The sequence below is a fragment of the Pinus tabuliformis genome, chromosome 6, assembly GCF_031772625.1.
Source record: "Pinus tabuliformis cultivar Carrire ecotype Pingquan chromosome 6, CPIR1, whole genome shotgun sequence".
Taxonomy (NCBI): domain Eukaryota; kingdom Viridiplantae; phylum Streptophyta; class Pinopsida; order Pinales; family Pinaceae; genus Pinus; species Pinus tabuliformis.
This window is the reverse complement of record NC_142292.1, coordinates 662,669,266-662,688,200: the sequence shown is the minus strand read 5'-3', so window position 1 is coordinate 662,688,200 and position 18,935 is coordinate 662,669,266. Positions and strand designations below refer to the sequence as shown.

The following is an 18,935-nucleotide window of genomic DNA, read 5'->3' as shown; positions in this document are numbered from 1 at the left end:
GCGCGAAGAGTGGGTTTTCTGATATTTTTGCGCCGGGGGTATATATTTACATGATAAACATTGGGATAAAGCTGAAAACATGGGTTTTTTGGGGGTTTTTGGGCTAGGGATGAGGTTATTAATCTGGCCAGGTGTCAGATTAATCCCTGTTTGGACACGGATGGGCTAAAGACAGCCCCAGATGGACTGTGATTCCCCGGACTTGTTTTTAGGAAATATGGCTATATTGCCAGGGAGGGGATATTTGCATAGGGGAGTTTTATATACATGATTTTAATAGGGAAAGGGAAAAACTGATAGGGAGTTATATAATAAAGTTAGTAGTTAATATGGAGATGAAAAGAGGGCGCTAAGGTATAAGACCTTAGGCTTTGTTGGGGAAAAGAAGGCTCACAGATGATGAGTGAGCAGTCCTTGAGTGAAGCAAATCCTCACCAAGGCGAATGTCATGGAGACGATGAAACTGAGAGGCTCAAGCAGATCTTGACCTCTCGGGGGATGTTAGTAAGTGACTTGGGGGAAATGAGAAGAAGGGGAGGTTAGTGAATACCAGCTTGAGTACCTCCTTTGACTGCAAAACTGCCTGATAACTGTGATAAAAAATGGAATACAGCAGTGGCATTTGGACCAGGATACTTCCATGGCATCTTCATTGGTCTGTTCTGGAAATATGGAACACTGCAGCCTGCAAAGTATGACATATTTGGCATGTGAAAATGTCAATCATGAAAAATGAATACCTGCTGCAGCAGGAGGCTAACAATACCTTAGCAGGTTGCAAGGGATTCGGGACCAACTAACTTCCATAGGGGCCAACCAGATCAGGAGTTCATGGTGAGGACCGCCTTGAACGCAGTTTCGAGGATTGGGAGACATTTGTCCAAATTATTTTGGGTAGAGCTACTCTTCCAAGATGGGAAGAGATGTGGGCAGCGCTTTGCCAAGAGGAGATTAGACGGCTGACCAAGGCTGGGAGTAGTAGCAAAGGACGTCGAATCAAGAAAGAGGAGGAGGATGCAGCTCTGGCATCTGCAGGACAATAGGGGAAGAGGAAGAGGAAGGACATCTCTAAGGAAAAGTGTTTCCATTGTGGGGAGTTGGGTCATTATGCAACCTAGTGTTCTAGGAAGAAGAAGGAAGGGAGAGGCTTTTGACACCAAGGCAGCTCCAACTAAGGTGGAGAAAGAAGTCGAGACGGATGACGACTGTGCCATGAGTGCTCATGCACCTCTAGAGAAGAGGTGGGGAGACATCGAGCTGTAGTCAGGAGGACTACAGAAGATGGGGGGTAGGATCCTTTAGGTACCCAAACTCTTGGATCATATCCGACTACGGGAGCCACGAGTGACAATAGCAGGATGACAAATGTCGGTAGAAGCAAGATGCGGATGGAGCGACAAGGCAGTGCTAAAGTGCAGGGGTCTGTGGTAGCGGAATGGGGGTTGCAGTAGTGCGAGAGGCACAAAGGTGGTTGCAGTAGTGTAGAAAGGCACAAAGATGGTTGCAGCAATGCGAGAGGCACAAAGGTGTTGTAGCAGCGCAAAGGCAGCATAGGGAGCACAGGATAGTAGCAAAAGTAGCTTCAACATCAGGGGGCTTCTAGCTTGACAAGGATGTCAGTAGTTGGGTAGATCGGTTACTTATTTCTCAGTAACTGAGTTGCAGTGCAACAATTAGCAGTGGTAGTTCTATGGGCAACTCAATACAACATGATGAAAGAGTTGTAGTGTAGATGTAGTGTTGGGTGGAAGGACCAGCAACAGCACGCATGCAGAGGGAGCTGCAGTACAGATGTAGCAGCAACAGTGGCAGAGCCAGGGCAGCAGTACAGGAGGCAACAATGCAGAGGATGTTGGGCAGCAGGCCAAGCATCAACACAAGTACTAGTGTCGGATGATCAGGGTGATGTTCAGTGGTGGAGAATTACTAGAGCACATTCCTTGCTAAGAGGGAGTGTTGATTGGGGTAGCATCATATGTGCTCTAGCCATGAAAATTGGTGGAGAGGCTAAAGCATATGAGATCTTCAAGACCTAGAAATGGTTTGGGGAAATTCCACCCGGTTAGAGAGATATTAAAATAATTAATATTTTAAATGGAGTTCCTAAGTCTAAACTTAGGAAAATTAAAATATTAATGGGTATTAATATAAAACTGGGTGAGAATGTATAAATGACATGGATCAATCCAAATCTAATCTTAGCCGTTGATTAGAGATTTAATCTTGGCCGTTGAAGACTCAACATAAAAAAGTATAAGAGGAGGCTTGAGGGTCAGTTGGAGATACACCAAGATTGATCAGTCAGTTCGATTTTCTAGAGCGGGGTTTGCTGAGAAAATTCGAACAAGTGATCTGAGTTTCAGCGAGGGGTAGTGTGTGCATAGCATAGAGGCAGAGAGAGTGCCGAAGGACCAGTGCAGTGATTGAGGAGGCTACACAGAGCCGCGCAGAAGGCTAGAGAGACTGCGTAGAGGCTAGCAGGGCCTGCGTGGGCGACGCAGAAGGCCAGAGAACCTACGCAGAGGTGCAGAGGGTTGATGCAGGGGTTCCAGAGCTATGCAGAGGCCAGCAACGCTCACACAGAGCCTCAGAAAAGCATTGGAAGGATTTTCGTGGAGCAGACTTGCTGAATAACTGCGTCCGAAGATAGGTATTACTGCCAGATAGAAATCTCTGTTGGGTGAGCCAGTTTGGCACCCTAATGGTACTCAAGAAAGCTGCTTAATAATAAAACCCTCAGAACTGCTGCTCTGGTTTTTCCAAGTTGTGTTTTTCTGGGAACGATTGTCCAAAAATAACAGTGTCCCTTGTGTGTTTGTCTATTATTTCAATTGATGATCTGTATATGAGTTGAGACTGCATTTGTGTTTATTTTCAATATTTACATGGTTAAATAACTTGTTAAGGAATAAACAAGTGGGTGAAATAAACCAGATAATGCAGGAAGAATTTCTGACGTGTTAGACTTAGAAATTTCAATATTTGCAACATTTTAAGATGCATATCACCTTATATTATTATTATTTGTTTTAATAAAATGATTCCCTTAATTATTGTTGAGAAATCTAGGGGCAACTTAATTAGATGATTTCTCTAACTTTGATAACTACTTGTGTTGTATTTTTACTTAACTTGATTAGCTTCTTCTTTCACTTGATTATTATTGTGTTTTCTATCATCAAACAACTACCAAACAATGAAGAACAATGAGACAAGAGGACACAAGATATAGGCTATAAGCTAGGGCCAAAACCTCTCTTCTTGAGAGGAAAACCCACAAGAACTCTTCTCTTTTTATATAACTTCAAATGACGAATTCCAAGACCCATTACCCTTGACAAAGACCCCTCCAAGACCAAGTCAATCTTCTCTTTGATGAGCTTGCTTCTCCCAAGGTAAACTCAAATCAACCTTGCTTCACAACAACTGCAACTGCTCCTTTGACTGCAATTTTAGACTTGCAACTCTTTGACTGCAACTTCAGCCTCTACTGCAGAAACCCTAGCTCGCACGTGTGGGTGGAAGATGAGAAATTTTGCTTCCTTTCTCCTTCGCTTGAATAGCCTTCTCTTCCTTAACAATTCGACTTCCTTTCTTGATGATTTTTGCTCCAAACTTTAGCTCCTTATGATGGTTTCAATTTGGTCTTGCTGCAACAAAATTATGCCCTAGATTCTTCGCACGTGTTAGAGATTCTGCCCCAAAAACAACGTTCTAAACTTCGATTTCTTCTTTTTGGTTCTTCTTCTCTTTTTTTCTCTCATTTTTGGTCTTATTCTTGCCTTGATCAAACTTCTTGCGTGCTTGAATGATGTATCTCAAGTGAGGGTGAAGTCGCCTTATATATAGGCTTCTCATGATGGTCGAATAACTGCTTGTAGGCAGACTTGTCTTGGAGTTAAGTTTGATTTGTCTTGGAGGGTTTCTATGACACATTTTGACTTACAATAATTTTCTTGACATGATACACGATGCCCAATAGGGTCCTTCATATATGACAATGACTCAATTGAATTCTTGACTCTATGACAAATCCTATAAGCTCTCAGTGGGTGCTTGACCTACAGATAAATTGATCTTGAGCATGAAACCCATGCTTCAAAAAATAATAATAATAAAATTCTCTCTTTACAATATACAAGAATCAAGAGTGCATTTCATATTTATGAAGACCGAACTTAGTTACCTATTTCAACACTCCCTCTTAACTAGGGAGGTATCCATAACACATACAAGGTACTTGGACATTCTCATACTGAAGAATTCTCATAAGAAGAGTCAGACTGGTAATCCATCTCATAAGCTATCTTATTAGCTTATATCGGTGCGTCTCATCATGTCAACCAACATTGTCACAAAGCAAGGGCTTGACTAATAACTCTATCTTTCCACATGATTAGAGCATAATGTTAGGGAGACCAATGATTTATTGACACTTTCATCATTGTCTCTCAAGGAACATACCCCATCCGGATGTTCACAAGGTATGTCCTTCTAGGACCATTCCTGTCTTGGATTAACATATCCTCAAGGAATTTCCTCTTCGACTACTCTTACCTAATCGATGCCCTACCACATCCTCAAAGAGTATCGGAATTCAGATGCTTACCCAATCCTCCATTCTTTCTTCATAACATGAAGACAAGAATGATGTGTCCATCTCTCCCTCATGGCCTTCACTAAGACTTACTGCTGTTAGTCCTGGTCTACTGCATGACACATGAAGTATAGAACCATATCTGTCACTCCCTCTTGACCAATGAGGATCTAATCATTCCTATACAAGGAATATACTCAAGCTCCCTCTTAAGTAGGGACTTGTTTCCAACATCAGCTATTAGCTCTTCGGTGGAGATCATGGTGCTAAACTGCTAATAGGGCTCCTCCTTTCGACATTATCATGTCATGGATGAACTTCAACTTCATCATGGAACCTTCTTCTTTCAAAACTTCTTCGTAGGGCTTCAACGATCTTTCTCCATCACTTCCCTTCAATGAACAATAATGTTGAACCAATAGTCATGTCATCCTTTTCTTCATCGGAAAGTAATCTTCTAGTTCACATCTGGTTTTTCTTCATACAACTACCTCTTCCAAGTCATGTTTCTTTCAGGATCTTCCATCCAATCTCATGAGTTCTAGTTGTAGGTGGCTTTTACAACTCTCTTTTGGTAGCCCTGTTTCAACCCAACAAGATTATTTCTCAAAAATCAAAATAAACAATAAGTCAAAGTTACCTCTTTATGATGCCCTTTTGTCATGTCGTTGGCTTCTATCATCAACATCCTACACATGTATGAATCCATCTCTAAAACATACATTACCAAGGTTCTATTCTTCCTTCATACTTATCAGAGTCTTTAGACCTTCTCCATGGAGATTCCATAGCTAATCCTTCTAGTTATCAGATGTTGATTTGTCATCTTATCTTGTAGATACATCGTTCACGAACTCTTCTTTCACCTTCTTCACATATTGCTTCCTCAGGATCTTCTATACATAGTTCCTCCATCATAGAAACCATGGTTGCCAACCACCTCATATTCTCCATGAGGTCATACAATGTTGATCCCATCATGTCATCATATAGAAGAGTTCAAGGTATATTGTATCCTTCTTGTATCATTCAGAGGAAGAGTTCCTTCTCATTCAGTCATGCTCATGAGATATATCCTTCTATCCATCCTATCTGTGACCAAGGGATGATATGTCTTCATCTATCTATCTATCAAAGTTAGCAAATACATGCATACCTCTTCCTTTATGTGGTCACCTAGACTTTCTTCTAGCAACTTCCTTTCCTTTCTTGAAGATGAAAATACTTCAACCAACTTGAAATGCTGCACATTTTTGTCATCATACCATCATGCTTCCAACTTGTGGATCCCACACTAGGTGGGATGTAGACCATCTATGTGACGCTTCTTCTAATTTCTAACTAGAGGTGAACCTTCTAATAAAGATTCCAATGGAGGATCTTAATGATCCTTATTCTGCAAGTACTTTTGATGATGAGGTGCGATGATTTCTTATCTAGCTAGATGACTTTCTTTATTCAAATTGCTACATAGATTATTCTTCTATGCTTCTAATGAAGATGCCATGAGCTATATGCTTCAACCATATCAACTTCTACTTCAACTATCCTTCCATGATGTCATGAGCTACTTCCTTTCTATCATGATGATTGATGCCATATCAATCACTGCTATAATGCATCCTATCATACTTGTGATGCTTTCCATCATGACTGCTAACTTCTATATGCTTGAAAGTAGATTAAGTGTGTGAGAGATCTTCTAATAGGGGAGGTCTATCACATATTCCTTCTTTGACTTCTTCTTATTGGGTTCCTTTATTTCTTCGGTGACATGGGCTTCATTTCTTTCCTTTCTCTCCTTGTTGTCCTTCTTGAGTTTAGGAAAATTCCTCTTGAAATGTCCATATTCATTACATTCATAGCATTGGATCTTTGACATGTCGATCTTCTTCTTTTTCTGAGGATCAAACTTTCCAAACTTCCCTTGCTTTCTAGCCATAACTGCATATGCTTGATTTCATTCTCTTGATCCAAAGTCACTCTATGCCTTTAACCTAGTTTCCTCAATCTTACATAATAACCAAAGTTCACTGAATGTAGTGGCTTCCTTCTTAACATAGATACTTGATACAAAGTTGCCCCATTCATCTAGTAGAGCATTGGGTACGATAGTGGTCATTTCTCAATCAAACATAACTTCTGCTAGCTCTTGTAGTTGATATCTTATTTGAGATACCCTCATAAGGTATGAGGATACCCCTTCTTCCTTTGATACCTTCATCTTGTATAGTTCGGTTCTCAATGATATCACTTCTCCTGTAGTGCTTATGGAAAACAATTCTACCAACTTTTCATAGATTTCTTTTGATGTCTCCATCTTTGCTACATAAGGGATGAGTGGATCCTTGATTGATTCGATGAGGATTCTTTGATCCCGTACTTCCCCTTTCATGTACTTTGATATGTTGATTCGTGGTAGCATCGAATGTGTTCTAGCCATGAAAATTGGTGGAGAGGCTAAAGCACATGAGTTCTCCAAGGCCCAAAAATCATTTTGGGAAATTCCATTCGGATGAGGAGTTATTAAAATAATTAATATTTTTAATGAGTTCCTAAGTCTAAACTTAGGAAAATAAAAATATTAAAGGGTATTAATAAAGATAAGGATGAGAAGCTTCTAAGAGACGAGGATCAAGTCTATTGTAATTTTAGCTGTTGATTAGGGACTTAATCTCGACCATTGATTCATCAACAGGAAAAGTATAAGAGAAGACTTGAGGGTCATTTGGAGACACACTAGCAGATACTTAGTATCCCAAGGAAACTCGATTTTTACAGAGAGGGAAAATTGATTTCAGAGGGAGAGTTGTAGGGTGGAGGAAGAGGGGGTGATTAGCAGCAGCCAGGAAGCTCAGAAGAGGTGACGCAAGGACTCTGAGAGACAACACAGAGGGAGACGCAGATCATAGAGACGCAGTGGATGATGCAGAGAAGGACAGAGTGACGCAGAGCCAAGCAGAATGACGCAGTAGATAAAGGAAGTTCTTCAGGGTGTCAGAAAGTCTAGTGTTTTCTCCCAGTGTTTATGCAATTTTTGTTTGTTTTATCCTCTGTAAAAGCGATTGTTGCTGAAGATTAATAAAACCCTTCTCTGTTGTACCAGTTTTCCCGCATTGGGTTTTTTAGGGGACAATTGTCCAAAAATAGTTGTGTTGATGTGTTTGATTCTTGTGCATGTATTTGTTTCTGTATAATGGTGTGATATCTGTAGTAGAATTTATTTTAATATGTACTGAAGGGATTTCGTAAATAACTTATTGGAAAATAAGTAGGTAAAATAAATCAGTTGTTGCAGTAATAGAATTTTTGTTTAGAAATTCTCGCATGATAGTGCTTGAGATTGGTCTTGAGATGGTTTGGAGATTGAACCCTTAACATATTCAATAACTCCATTCTCTATGAGGATAAAAGCTATTCTCTTCTTCCATGCAAGGTAATTCGATGACCCAACCAGTTTGTTGTTCTCCTTGCAGAAAGAAGTCATTGTATGTTGAGACATATAATATAGAATACTTACTTGTCAAGTGAAAATGCTCCTTTGATGATGATATCTTCCACTTGAGGCCTTCTTGATGATGTTGACTTGATGATCTTCTTCAAGGATAATTGGGATGTGATTCTTTCTTCAATGAAGGGGAGATCACTTTGATTTGATGATGGAGTGTTCTTCTTCCTTCCTTGATTAATGATTATAGAATGTGTCAACTTCCAAGAATGCTTCAAAAGTAGAGTCCTTGAGGTCTTCTTCTTCTTCCAAGAGTTGCTTCCTTCAAGATGATGTGAAGATGATATGGTCCTTGTGATCAGATGGGTATTCCTTGATGATCTTGTGCTCAAACCTTGCGTGTCCTTCTTCAATTGGATGATCTTCACGTTGCCTTTCCTTGTCACCATAGCTCTGATACCATGTTGAGAAATCTAGGGGCAACTTAATTAGATGATTTCTCTAACTTTGATAACTTCTTGTGATATATTTTTACTTAACTTGATTAGCTTCTTCTTTCACTTGATTATTATTGTTTTTTTATCATCAAACAGTGAAGAACAATGAGACAAGAGGACACGAGATATAGGCTATAAGTTAGGGCCAAAACCTCTCCTCTTGAGAGGAATACCCACAAGAACTCTTCTCTTCTTATAGAAATTCAAATGACAATTTCCAAGACCTTGACCCTTGACCCTTGACAAAGACCCCTCCAAGACCAAGTCAAACTTCTCTTTAATGAGCTTTCTTCTCCCAAGGTCAACTCAAATCAACCTTGCTTCACAACAATTGCAACTGCTCCTTTGACTGCAATTTCAGACCTGCTCCAAACTATAGCTCCTTATGATGGTTTCAATTCGGTCTTGCTGCAACAACATTCTGCCCTAGATTCTTCGCACATGTGAGAGATTTCGCCCCAAAAAGAACCTTCTAAACTTCAATTTCTTCTTTTTGGTTCTTCTCCTCTTTTTCGCTCTCCTTTTTGGTCTTCTTCTTGCCTTGATCAAACTTCTTGTGTTCTTGAATGATGTATCTCAAGTGAGGTTGAAGTCTCCTTATATGTAGGCTTCTCATGATGGTCAAATAGCTGCTTGTAGGTTGACTTGTCTTGGAGTTAGGTTTGACTTGTCTTGGAGGGTTTCTATGATACATTGTGACTTACAATAATTTTCTTGACATGATACAAGATGCCCAAAAGGGTCTTTCATATATGACAATAACTCAATTGACTTCTTGACTCTATGACAAACCATATAAGCACTCAATGGGTGCTTGACCTACAAATAAATTGACCTTAGCATGAAACCCTTGCTACAAAAAATAAAGTAATAATTTTCTCTCTTTACAATATACAAGAATCAAGAGTACATTTCATATTTATGAAGACCGAACCTAGTTACCTATTTCAACAATTATCAACATAAACAGATATGTACATCTTAGCATTTTACCAAAAAATCTTGGGTCACATGGCACTGATCAGAAGCTAGAAATCTTTGGCTTTAAAGGCCTTAAATACTATCAAATTGCCCAAGAGCATAATCTATCGAAATTGTCACTTGGGCATACAACATTAAAGCTACTATCCTCGAAAGCCACTTGGCATAAAATCATGATATGTATTAAGAATTACTGCTAAGGCACAAAAGAATGTGATTAGGAAAATCTATGAAAATCATTTAAGTTATTTTGGGGATTAGACTTGCATCGAAAGAAGGATCATAGTTGTCATTCATGGTGGTCATTGGACATCATTAGTGTACTTAACCTTAGAGACATTGGTCTACCATTCGTCATTCTTGGCTTGTTTCACATTTTCTAAGATATCTAGGGCAAGATTCAAAACCTTGTCATTCAAAGGTTGTGGAGGATGATTAGGATGCCAACTATGGTCTCCCTCATGCTTTTCATGTAGAGCATAAACAACTTGGTGTCTAGGCCCACTGCCCAAAGTGGTAGGAAGGTGGATGAATATTAATAGGAGGTTCCTTTCTTGTAGTGCAATTAGTGCCCTCACCCATACTCGAACAATTGACACAAATGCATCACATCCAACTCCACTTTTTGTACTTTAGTAATTTCCATACAATGCTAGGCACAAATTAGTGGAATATCATCTCATGAAATTTACTATATAGTATAAGGGTTGGGATTTCGTAAACATAGATTCATTCCTTTTCTTCCATATAAGAAGTAACACATTTATTGTTATATGTTACAAAAATATGTGAATTCAATGGTCCAAAGTAGCCTATTCCCCTATAGGGTGACTTTTAGGAAATGGGGGTATGGAGGAGTCTACCTCAAAATTGAGTGACTTAGTTCTATGTTGATTAGAATAGACACAAAACAAAAACAATTGTGAGGTCTTCAAGAAACCATAGAAAGGGAATTTGAACTGGGAAAAGCGAAGGAAAGTCAAATGATAAGTTGATAACCCATAGCAAGACCCCAAAGGATAAGGGACTAGATGAAGAATGGCTTCTTGGGCTCAATTAGAGGTTTCATGTTAATTTTTCCTTTAATATAGCACTCGAAAATTCATTGACCTAGCATAGTATAAATCTACTAAACAAATGCACAACTAGATTCTTAACACAATTAGCGGAAGCAAAATTACACATAATCGATCTCAATCACAATGATACACATTTTTCCTAATCAACAGTTCTTCATTAAATCTGGACTTACTTGGGCTTCTGTCCTGGGATAATGGCCCAACTGAGAAAATTATAAATACAATATGCCTTGGATTTGATTCAGTGGATTAGGCCCTCGATTGGTCCTGGATTTGCTTGGATGATCTTGATCTCCAATGCTTCTTTTATGTACTTCCTCAGAGCCAATGCACTAGAGTACCACACTCCTCACTTGAGAAAATTTGTCTCTCAAAGGCTAGTGTTGTTGTATGGTGTGCCTTATTAGCCTCGGTTTTATAACTTTATGTTGAACTAAATCCCTAACCCTAATCTCCAAAGTGATCGATGGCCAAGATTAGATCTCGCCTCACTTGAATGAATGGATGAGTTTAAAACGTAAACATTAAAGTAATTTATTTTACTTGTCCTAAGTTTCTTTAGCTCAATTAGCCAACATAATAAATATGTGCTTTGCCTAAGTTTAAAACTTTGGTTAATTTTCATTAGCAACTTGCTCACACTTGAGCAAGTATCCTAAAGAAGATCTGTCGACGATTTCTTGCATGCCTAGACATTTAGGCCTGTGTAGTAGTACTTGCTCAAGCTACAAACATCAACACTGCCTGTTAGGAAGGGATGTAGTTTTGCCACTTGGAACTTGGTTTGATCCTAGAATTGCGTCTGTTGCCATGGTTGCTCCCCCTGAAATGGAAGCTTTCCCAGCCACCTGGTCTAGAAACGTCCTCGAAGTCCTGCTCCCCTTGGGCTAGTTCCCAGAAGCTTCCTGTTGCTGAACATCTTGTAAGGTCATGTCATACCAAGAGACCTTCTTGACAGACTTAGAAGGATTCGCTGATTGCTTCTCCCCACCTAAACCTAAAGGCTAACTTCCTTTGAGTTGCTCAACCTTCAGAGCTACTTGCTCCTTGTTCTATGTCATTGCTCTACTTCTTGCCTTTGCTCGAATAGGTTGGCTCTTTCACTTATACAGGTTACTCTCACTAACTCCAATGACATGGCCCTTGTTAGAGTTAGATCCCATGGGTTTGATCAGTGTCTGTCCATCCTGGAATGATACACAAAACCCATTCTCTATAATAGATATCAAGGACATACTCCACCTGAGTTCTAGCACCCATAGCACTTCCTTCACCTCCAACCTACTTCCTGGCTGAAGTTGGAATATGAACATTCCAACCCCTTTCACTACATGTTTAATATAAAAACCAAATTCCACATGCAATTTTGAATCCCACTCAGTTAGGCTCTCAAACAACTTTCGTGCCCTTGTCGTAGGTTGTGTGGCTCCACTGACTAGTAGGCACATACCAACTAGTAAGGTGCCTGAGGAAAGGTAGGAAACAAGTGTGAAATTAATTTCGAAGTTCTTGGCAAATTCTTCTTGAGCTTTTGTCGACAAAGTTATAGTTGACTGCTCGCCCTTTCCACCCTTCTTCTTGTTTGGACAATGTGAAGCATAGTGTCTCGTGTTATAATAGGAAAAACACTTGACCTTAGTCAATTCCATCTTCTTTGGTTGTGAGATTGACTCCTCACTCCTGCTGCTCGAGCCTCAAACTTTTTCCTTTGCTCCTTGATGCCTGACTAGCAAGAGTAAGATTCTCATCATCCCCAATCTTATGTTGTCCGCTAGACAATTATTTCTCCCAGATTTCCTTCCGAGTGAAGTCATCCCATAGTTTGCTCCAATCATGTAGTTTCTCTTGTGCTAGAACACTTGTCACATAGGTAGCCAACTGTTTTGTGAACTCACTCAAGGGCTATGTCACAAGGTTTGTCGAATTTTAACCTTGAGGTTCGAATTTTGGCGAACCTTAAAAAAATTTTGAGGTTCGGCGAACCTAATTGAACCTCATAGCCATTGACTAAGTTCATAGATCAAAACTCATGATCTCATGTCACAACTCGAGCTTGTAATTTATCCTTGCAGTTTCCATGTCCGTGATAACTTTTTTGATGTTTACTGATGTTGATTTCTTACTATTTTATCCTATAATTCATTATATATATATATGAACCTAAAGGCTAACCTCATTCGAACCTCATCAAAAAATTCAAACTCAAACCAAACCTAATCATTGTTGAACCCTTACTCGAACGCGAACCGTGCGACATTGCTCAAGGGTATCCTTATAAGTTCTTCATCTAACATGTCTAACCCAAAAACTTGTTGATATTTTTGCAGCATTGGGCAAACATTCTCCCATGTGGTCATGCTGATTTGACTGAGGGAGAATGTTACATTCACCCATGGGGCCATGCAAATAACTTGTGGTGCTCCCAAGTGGCTGTGGGGGCACGAAGAATGGCCTCATGGGTCTCTAACTAGATCAAGCAAGTCTGTGCTCCATCAATAAGGGATAGAATGTTGATGCAAGCCCTCCCTTGTCTCCCTAGGTCAGGAAAAATCCCATCTGGACCCTGGATCAACTGCCAAGTGTGTGGTACAAGTATGTTTCTAGTTGGGCAATGTGGTCCAAGTGCATCATCATCGTCTAAGAGTTGGGACACGAGCAAGCAATAGGTGGTGCTGAAGAATCTCATGGTGTGGCTATCCGTTCTCTGCTGTGGTGGAGGCCCATGGCTCTCAACACTCACCCTGCAAGTGCCATCATGACCTTCTAGAGGGCTTGGATCCCATATAGGGAGACCAAACCCCAAGATGAAGACCAACTTGCAATACTGTATAAGATCCAATGTGTCCCCTCACCTTCTAGTACAACAATTCATCAATGCAATTAAGAAAATGAGCTTACAAATCATGGAAGCAAGTGGGCACTTCATAGTGGCACGCCCTTCCATAATAGGATTTAGAATGTACAGGTGTCTCCAGGCTCAAGAAGGAGGTTAATCAAGGACCTTATTAGGTGGCTTCAACCTCTAAGAGAGTGACAGGTCCATGTTATATCATTAGATGGAAGGTGCCGTATGAAATAATGATGGAGCGAAGTGGGGAAATAGGGAAGGCTCCAAGCCACATGCCATGGTACAAGGGTAGCTATAATGAGGGAGGCCCACACATGGGTGTATAGATGTAGGAGGGAGCAATCGTGGTACATGAGTTACCCTGACCTTGTTTTTCCACCCTTCTTCATATGCCTTTTGCCTTTTATTGATTTTTATTTCTTTTAACTACTTGGGGCTCCAGGGAATGAGAGCATGATGTGAATGATATAATAGTGGATACCCCCTTAGGGTAGGGCAGTTCATCGCTCACCAGGGGTTGGGACAATCATGGGTTCCTTAATGATGCAAGGGGCTCACATAAGGGACCTTAGGAACTAGGGTGATGGCCATAATGATAGGGGTAAAGCCCATGTTTGGCTCTTGTCCACGTGCTAAATTTTTATGTTTCGCCCAACTTTTGCATTTTATGGTACATTTCTTGTTAAGAGTGGCCAAATTGTGCTTTTAAATTTTCTTTTAGCTGCATCAACCTCTGGGGCATCATTCCAAGTTTGACCCAAAGTGTGGACAAGGGGAGGGGGAGGCTAACTCCTTGTGGACCCAATGGACAAATGTGGACCCGAATGGGAAATATGTGAAAAGGGGCTATAATGAGCTGAGGGGAGTGGTGCATGTGGTGTCGGGAAGCGAGAACACATAGACAAAATTAGGGTTTCCCATGTAGTGCCACTTTTGAAGCTAGTAGCCAGTAGAGGAGATCCCACAGTACTAGGACACAAGACTAACCACCAAGTTGGACAAAGGGGACAAGAGTATAGACCAAGCCTATTCTTTCCACCGAATCTCCCCACTAATCCATGCCCAAATGTGTCCATGATAAGTAAGCAAAAATTCCCAATTACATATTGAAAGTCATACCTTCGGAATTGGAATGCCCATCTTCAAACATATGATCAAAACAAATGGGCGAGGGAACATAGTGGCTGGCTTAGGTGGCGGAGATGGTGGGCCATCGAGCTATCTGGTGGTTGCAAGGGGCTGTTGGCTGCCGGTTGAAGACAAAATTAGGAGACAATTTTCTCCTATGGGTGTCACCCAGTGGTGGGGGGTAACAGGTCCACAACATGTTGTCCAGGTCATTATGGACATTGTTGCAAATTATGTTGCTGCTCGCAGGATGCTTTTGTAGAGGCATCCTAGCATATTTTGGACACCTTGTGCTGTGCACTGCATTGACTTGATATTGGAGGACATAGGAAAAATTCCTTTTGTCAAGGATATTGTTGAATCATCAAAATGCATTACAAAATTTATATACAATCATGCATTTGTGCTTTATTTGATAAGAACATTCACCAACAACAAAGAGTTGGTGCGGCTTGCTATTACATGGTTTGCCACTAGCTTCATATCTCTTCAATCACTCTTGAATTCTATGTGGGATTTAAAGAGAATGCTTTTTTCAGACAAGTGACGTGTTTTGTCATTTGGCCACAACCTAGAGGGAGAGGCCATATGCAGGCTAGTTTCATACCAGGAGAGCTTCTGGGCGGGAGTGCAGAAGGTGTGTAGCATTACTGAACCTTTGGTAAAGGTTCTTCGATTAGTTGATGGAGACAAGCCCCTAATGGGCTACTTGTATGAGGCCATGTATAGGGCCAAAGAACCCATTCACAACTATTATCAGTGTTGAAAATATCGGTATCGGCAAAATATCGGCGAGGGTCCAGAAAATATCTTATCGGCAATATCGGCGAAAATATCGGCAAAATATCAGCAAATATCGGCAAGCATAAAAAATAATTTTTTCAAATTTTTAAATATAGCCGATATTTTGCCGATATTTTGCCGATATTTTCCGATATTTGCCGATATTTTGAAAATATCGCGATATTTTCAAAACAGAAAATATCGCGATATTTTCTCGGCGATATATCGTTTTGCCGAAAATATCGCGATATTTCCGAATATCGCCGATATATCGCCGATATTATCAATAGTGACTATTATGATGATAAGGAGGATGAGGGGTTTGAGAAACAACAACGGATATGGGCAGCGATTGATGAGAAATGGAACAATACACTTCATCGTCCCATTCATGCTGCAGGGATCTACTTGAACCCCACATTTTCTTAGTCTTGTGGTTTTTTATTTGATGTTGAGGTCATGGATGGATTCTTCGTGTTCAGAAGATGATGTCATCTCCAACAGAACGTGCATAAATTTCTAAAGAAATGGAGATATACGGGATGGTAGGTGGCACATTTAGCTTTGACATGGCTATTGTGCATAGGAAGACCAAAATACCAGGTAAGCTTTAGTTTGTTTCAAATTTCATTGTCTCTTCATACTTTGCTTGAACTTTCATATTTCAATCTTTTTCTTATGTTTGTCTTATTTGTTGTAGATGCATGGTGGAGAAGCTATGGTGGCAGAGTACCCAATCTCCAAAGGCTTTCCATTCGAGTGCTCAACCAAACATCTAGCTCCTTTAGATGCGAGCACAATTGGAGTGTATTTGAAAATGTACACACTAAGAAGCGCAACAAGGTTAAAAATTTTCCAATTAGTTTTTTGAAATCATTAAATAATAAAAAATATAATTTATTATTTTTATAATTATTAATTTATAATTTATGACCCTTGTACAGGTTGGAGTCCCAAGGTCTTAATGACATGGTCTACATCTATTACAATCTCTGATTGTGGGTGAGGCAACTTGAGAAAACATGTGACGTGGAGGCCATCTCATTGGATGGGACTGACACCACTTCTCCATGGAGGGTTGAGGACGAGAGGCCTATCATGGAATCAACCTCTAATTGGTTAGAGGAGGTAGTGGAGGGGTTGGCAACTGTAGAGGAGGAGGTGACACCACCTACCATGGTCACTAGTAGAGGACATGGTCTACCTCCTACAACTCCTAGATCTTCATCTAGAGGGAAAGCTGTTATATTTTCTTGCAAGAGGGACAAAGGAAATCAGTGGTTACTTGGTTCTTTTCACTGTATATGACTCATGATATGAGATACATTATTACATTTCTTGTTGATATTTTGAGGTTGAGTCAGGACTCAGTATTTAGGACATGATTCACTGTTATGTGCGATGTAGTACTAGACATATTACACATCTTATATATTAGTTCTCTTTTCATAATTACGTGTCAATGCATTTATTTTATGTTGTGGATGCTTTAGATATTAAAAAATTTGAAAAAAAATGTTTTTTTTTGTATTTTTTTAAATTTGCCTATATTTACTGATTTTTACTTTTTTTTTTTTTCCGATTTCAAACCCTCGCCGATTTAATCCCAATCGTGATTATCGCAACATTGGTTGAACCTTCTTTTCCCTTTTCCTTTTGTCACGATTTATAAGTAATGTCAATTTAATTTGAATTAAGTATTGTTTATGAAAGTAGACAAAAGTAGTTTGTCATGAAGCTGGGTATATGGCTGAAGTTTTCATGAGTAAATTTGTTGCAGAAGGTGAGCATGTCCTGGAATGCGCTTACAGAATTTGACTTTATGTGATTGTTTGAAAATTTTGTAGAAGTTTTTCTTTTTAGTAACTGGCTTAGCCTTCTGTGTTACATGATCTAGCTAAAAGCAAAAGCTTCATTTAGCTCCATAACTGTTTTTGCTATATATGTCTAGGAACTTCTTATTGGATTAGATTTTTTGTTGGACATTGGATAAACCAATGCTCCTTGTGTGTGTCGTGACATGGACTAATTCCCTCTCGTGGATCCTTATCTCTGGCGATGCGATCGTTGATTAACACCTACGGGTTTTGGTCTAATGGCAATTGTGATTCCCAATAAGTGGTATCAGAGCGTAGGTCACGAGTTCGATACACACCCGGCTCATGTTGGGGGGGGGAGATTGTTGGACATTGGATAAACCAATGCTCCCCGTGTGTGTCGCGACATGGACTAACCGCCTCTTGTGGATCCTTATCTCTGGTGATGCGATCATTGACTAACACCTGCGGGTTTTGGTCTAACGGCAATCGTGATTCCCAACATTTTTATCATTGTATATAAATGTGCTCCATCTTGCTTGTATTTCTTGATTTTGCTTGTCAAATGAGAATTGGATTATAGGAAATAAAATTGTGCTTATCTTAATGTGTCAACTTGTTGCTGTCTTCATCACTTCATCTTCATATCAGCTCAAGGAGAAATTTATCAACTGGTCTTTAAATAGGTAAATGAGTTTCAATGGATTTAACAGTGGCATGAAGTTTACCTAAAATATAAATGAGTCTGAATGTTTCCATGAGCTGAGTTCAGATTGTAAGGTACACCAAGAATTAAGCTATTTGTTATATTCTGCCGTTTATATTGCAAAGAATTTATATAAATGCCAACGTTGGCCAACGGATAATAGTATCAAACTGCATTATTGTTGCTATTAAGTTTAGTATTGTGTGTATCTACTGTGATGTTTCTGAACCATAGAAGAATTTGATAGATGCATTGCCAAATATTTATGTATGGTCTGGAGTTTCAGATTTTGATGTAACAATGTGATTGAAAGATACTTGTTTTCACAGCTTTTCCCTGCAGTCTCCTTAATGTTTAGCAAACCACTATCATTTAAATGTGCTATAACTTCATGCACAATGCAGGAAAGTTGCAGATAGGCCAAGGGACCCTGCACAGTGGGATGTGATTGGTCAGGCTGTTTCAGCATTGTCTATTCCTGTCATTGCCAATGGTGATGTTTTTGATTATGCAGATTTCCAGAGGATAAAAGATGCAACAGGTAACTTTGATCAATGAGGTTAATGGAAATATGAGCATTGAAATCATAGTAAGAATTAGGCGCTGGACTATTTTCTGTAACTTGATAGTGATTTTGTTCTGGATTTATATTCTCATTCTAGAACATTATCTCCACGATCTGATTACAACTTCTAAGTGATTAGGTCTTCCATTTAATTGTCCATGGATTAGACTTGTGAATGCATGTTGATCTAACCAGCTGTTGATATTTGTTAGTTGTCTATGGAGTATGACTATCTTTTCTATGTTGTGAGTGATGTCCTGTACTATTAAAGGTCCACTTTTAACTTTAATAATTCTCATTGAGCATTTTTATCGATAATGGTTATCAATTGTGCACTATAGAAATGTGGATCTCTCTCTCTCTCTCACACACACACCCCAATCGGCTTGGGGAAAAGCTAAGGCAGAAGAGTTGAGATTTTGACTCATCTCAGGAAAAGTTGGGAGAAACTTGACAAGTACACAAACAAAAAGAAATACACATTGG

General features: G+C 39.7%; 1 protein-coding gene across 5 annotated transcripts in view; it reads left to right on the top strand.

Annotated features, from left to right (window-relative positions):
* LOC149260348 (Aldolase-type TIM barrel family protein) overlaps positions 1-18,935 on the top strand; it is a 321,369-nt gene that overhangs the window by 143,120 nt on the left and 159,314 nt on the right. For all 5 annotated transcript variants that reach the window (XR_016258202.1, XR_016258208.1, XM_089420335.1 and 2 more), the window contains exon 6: positions 18,289-18,425. Coding sequence is in view for 3 of the 5 variants with exons in the window: in XM_089420335.1 (XP_089276461.1) it covers positions 18,289-18,425 (137 nt within the window). In the remaining 2 variants the exon portion in view is untranslated. The remainder of the gene's footprint in view (positions 1-18,288; positions 18,426-18,935) is intronic.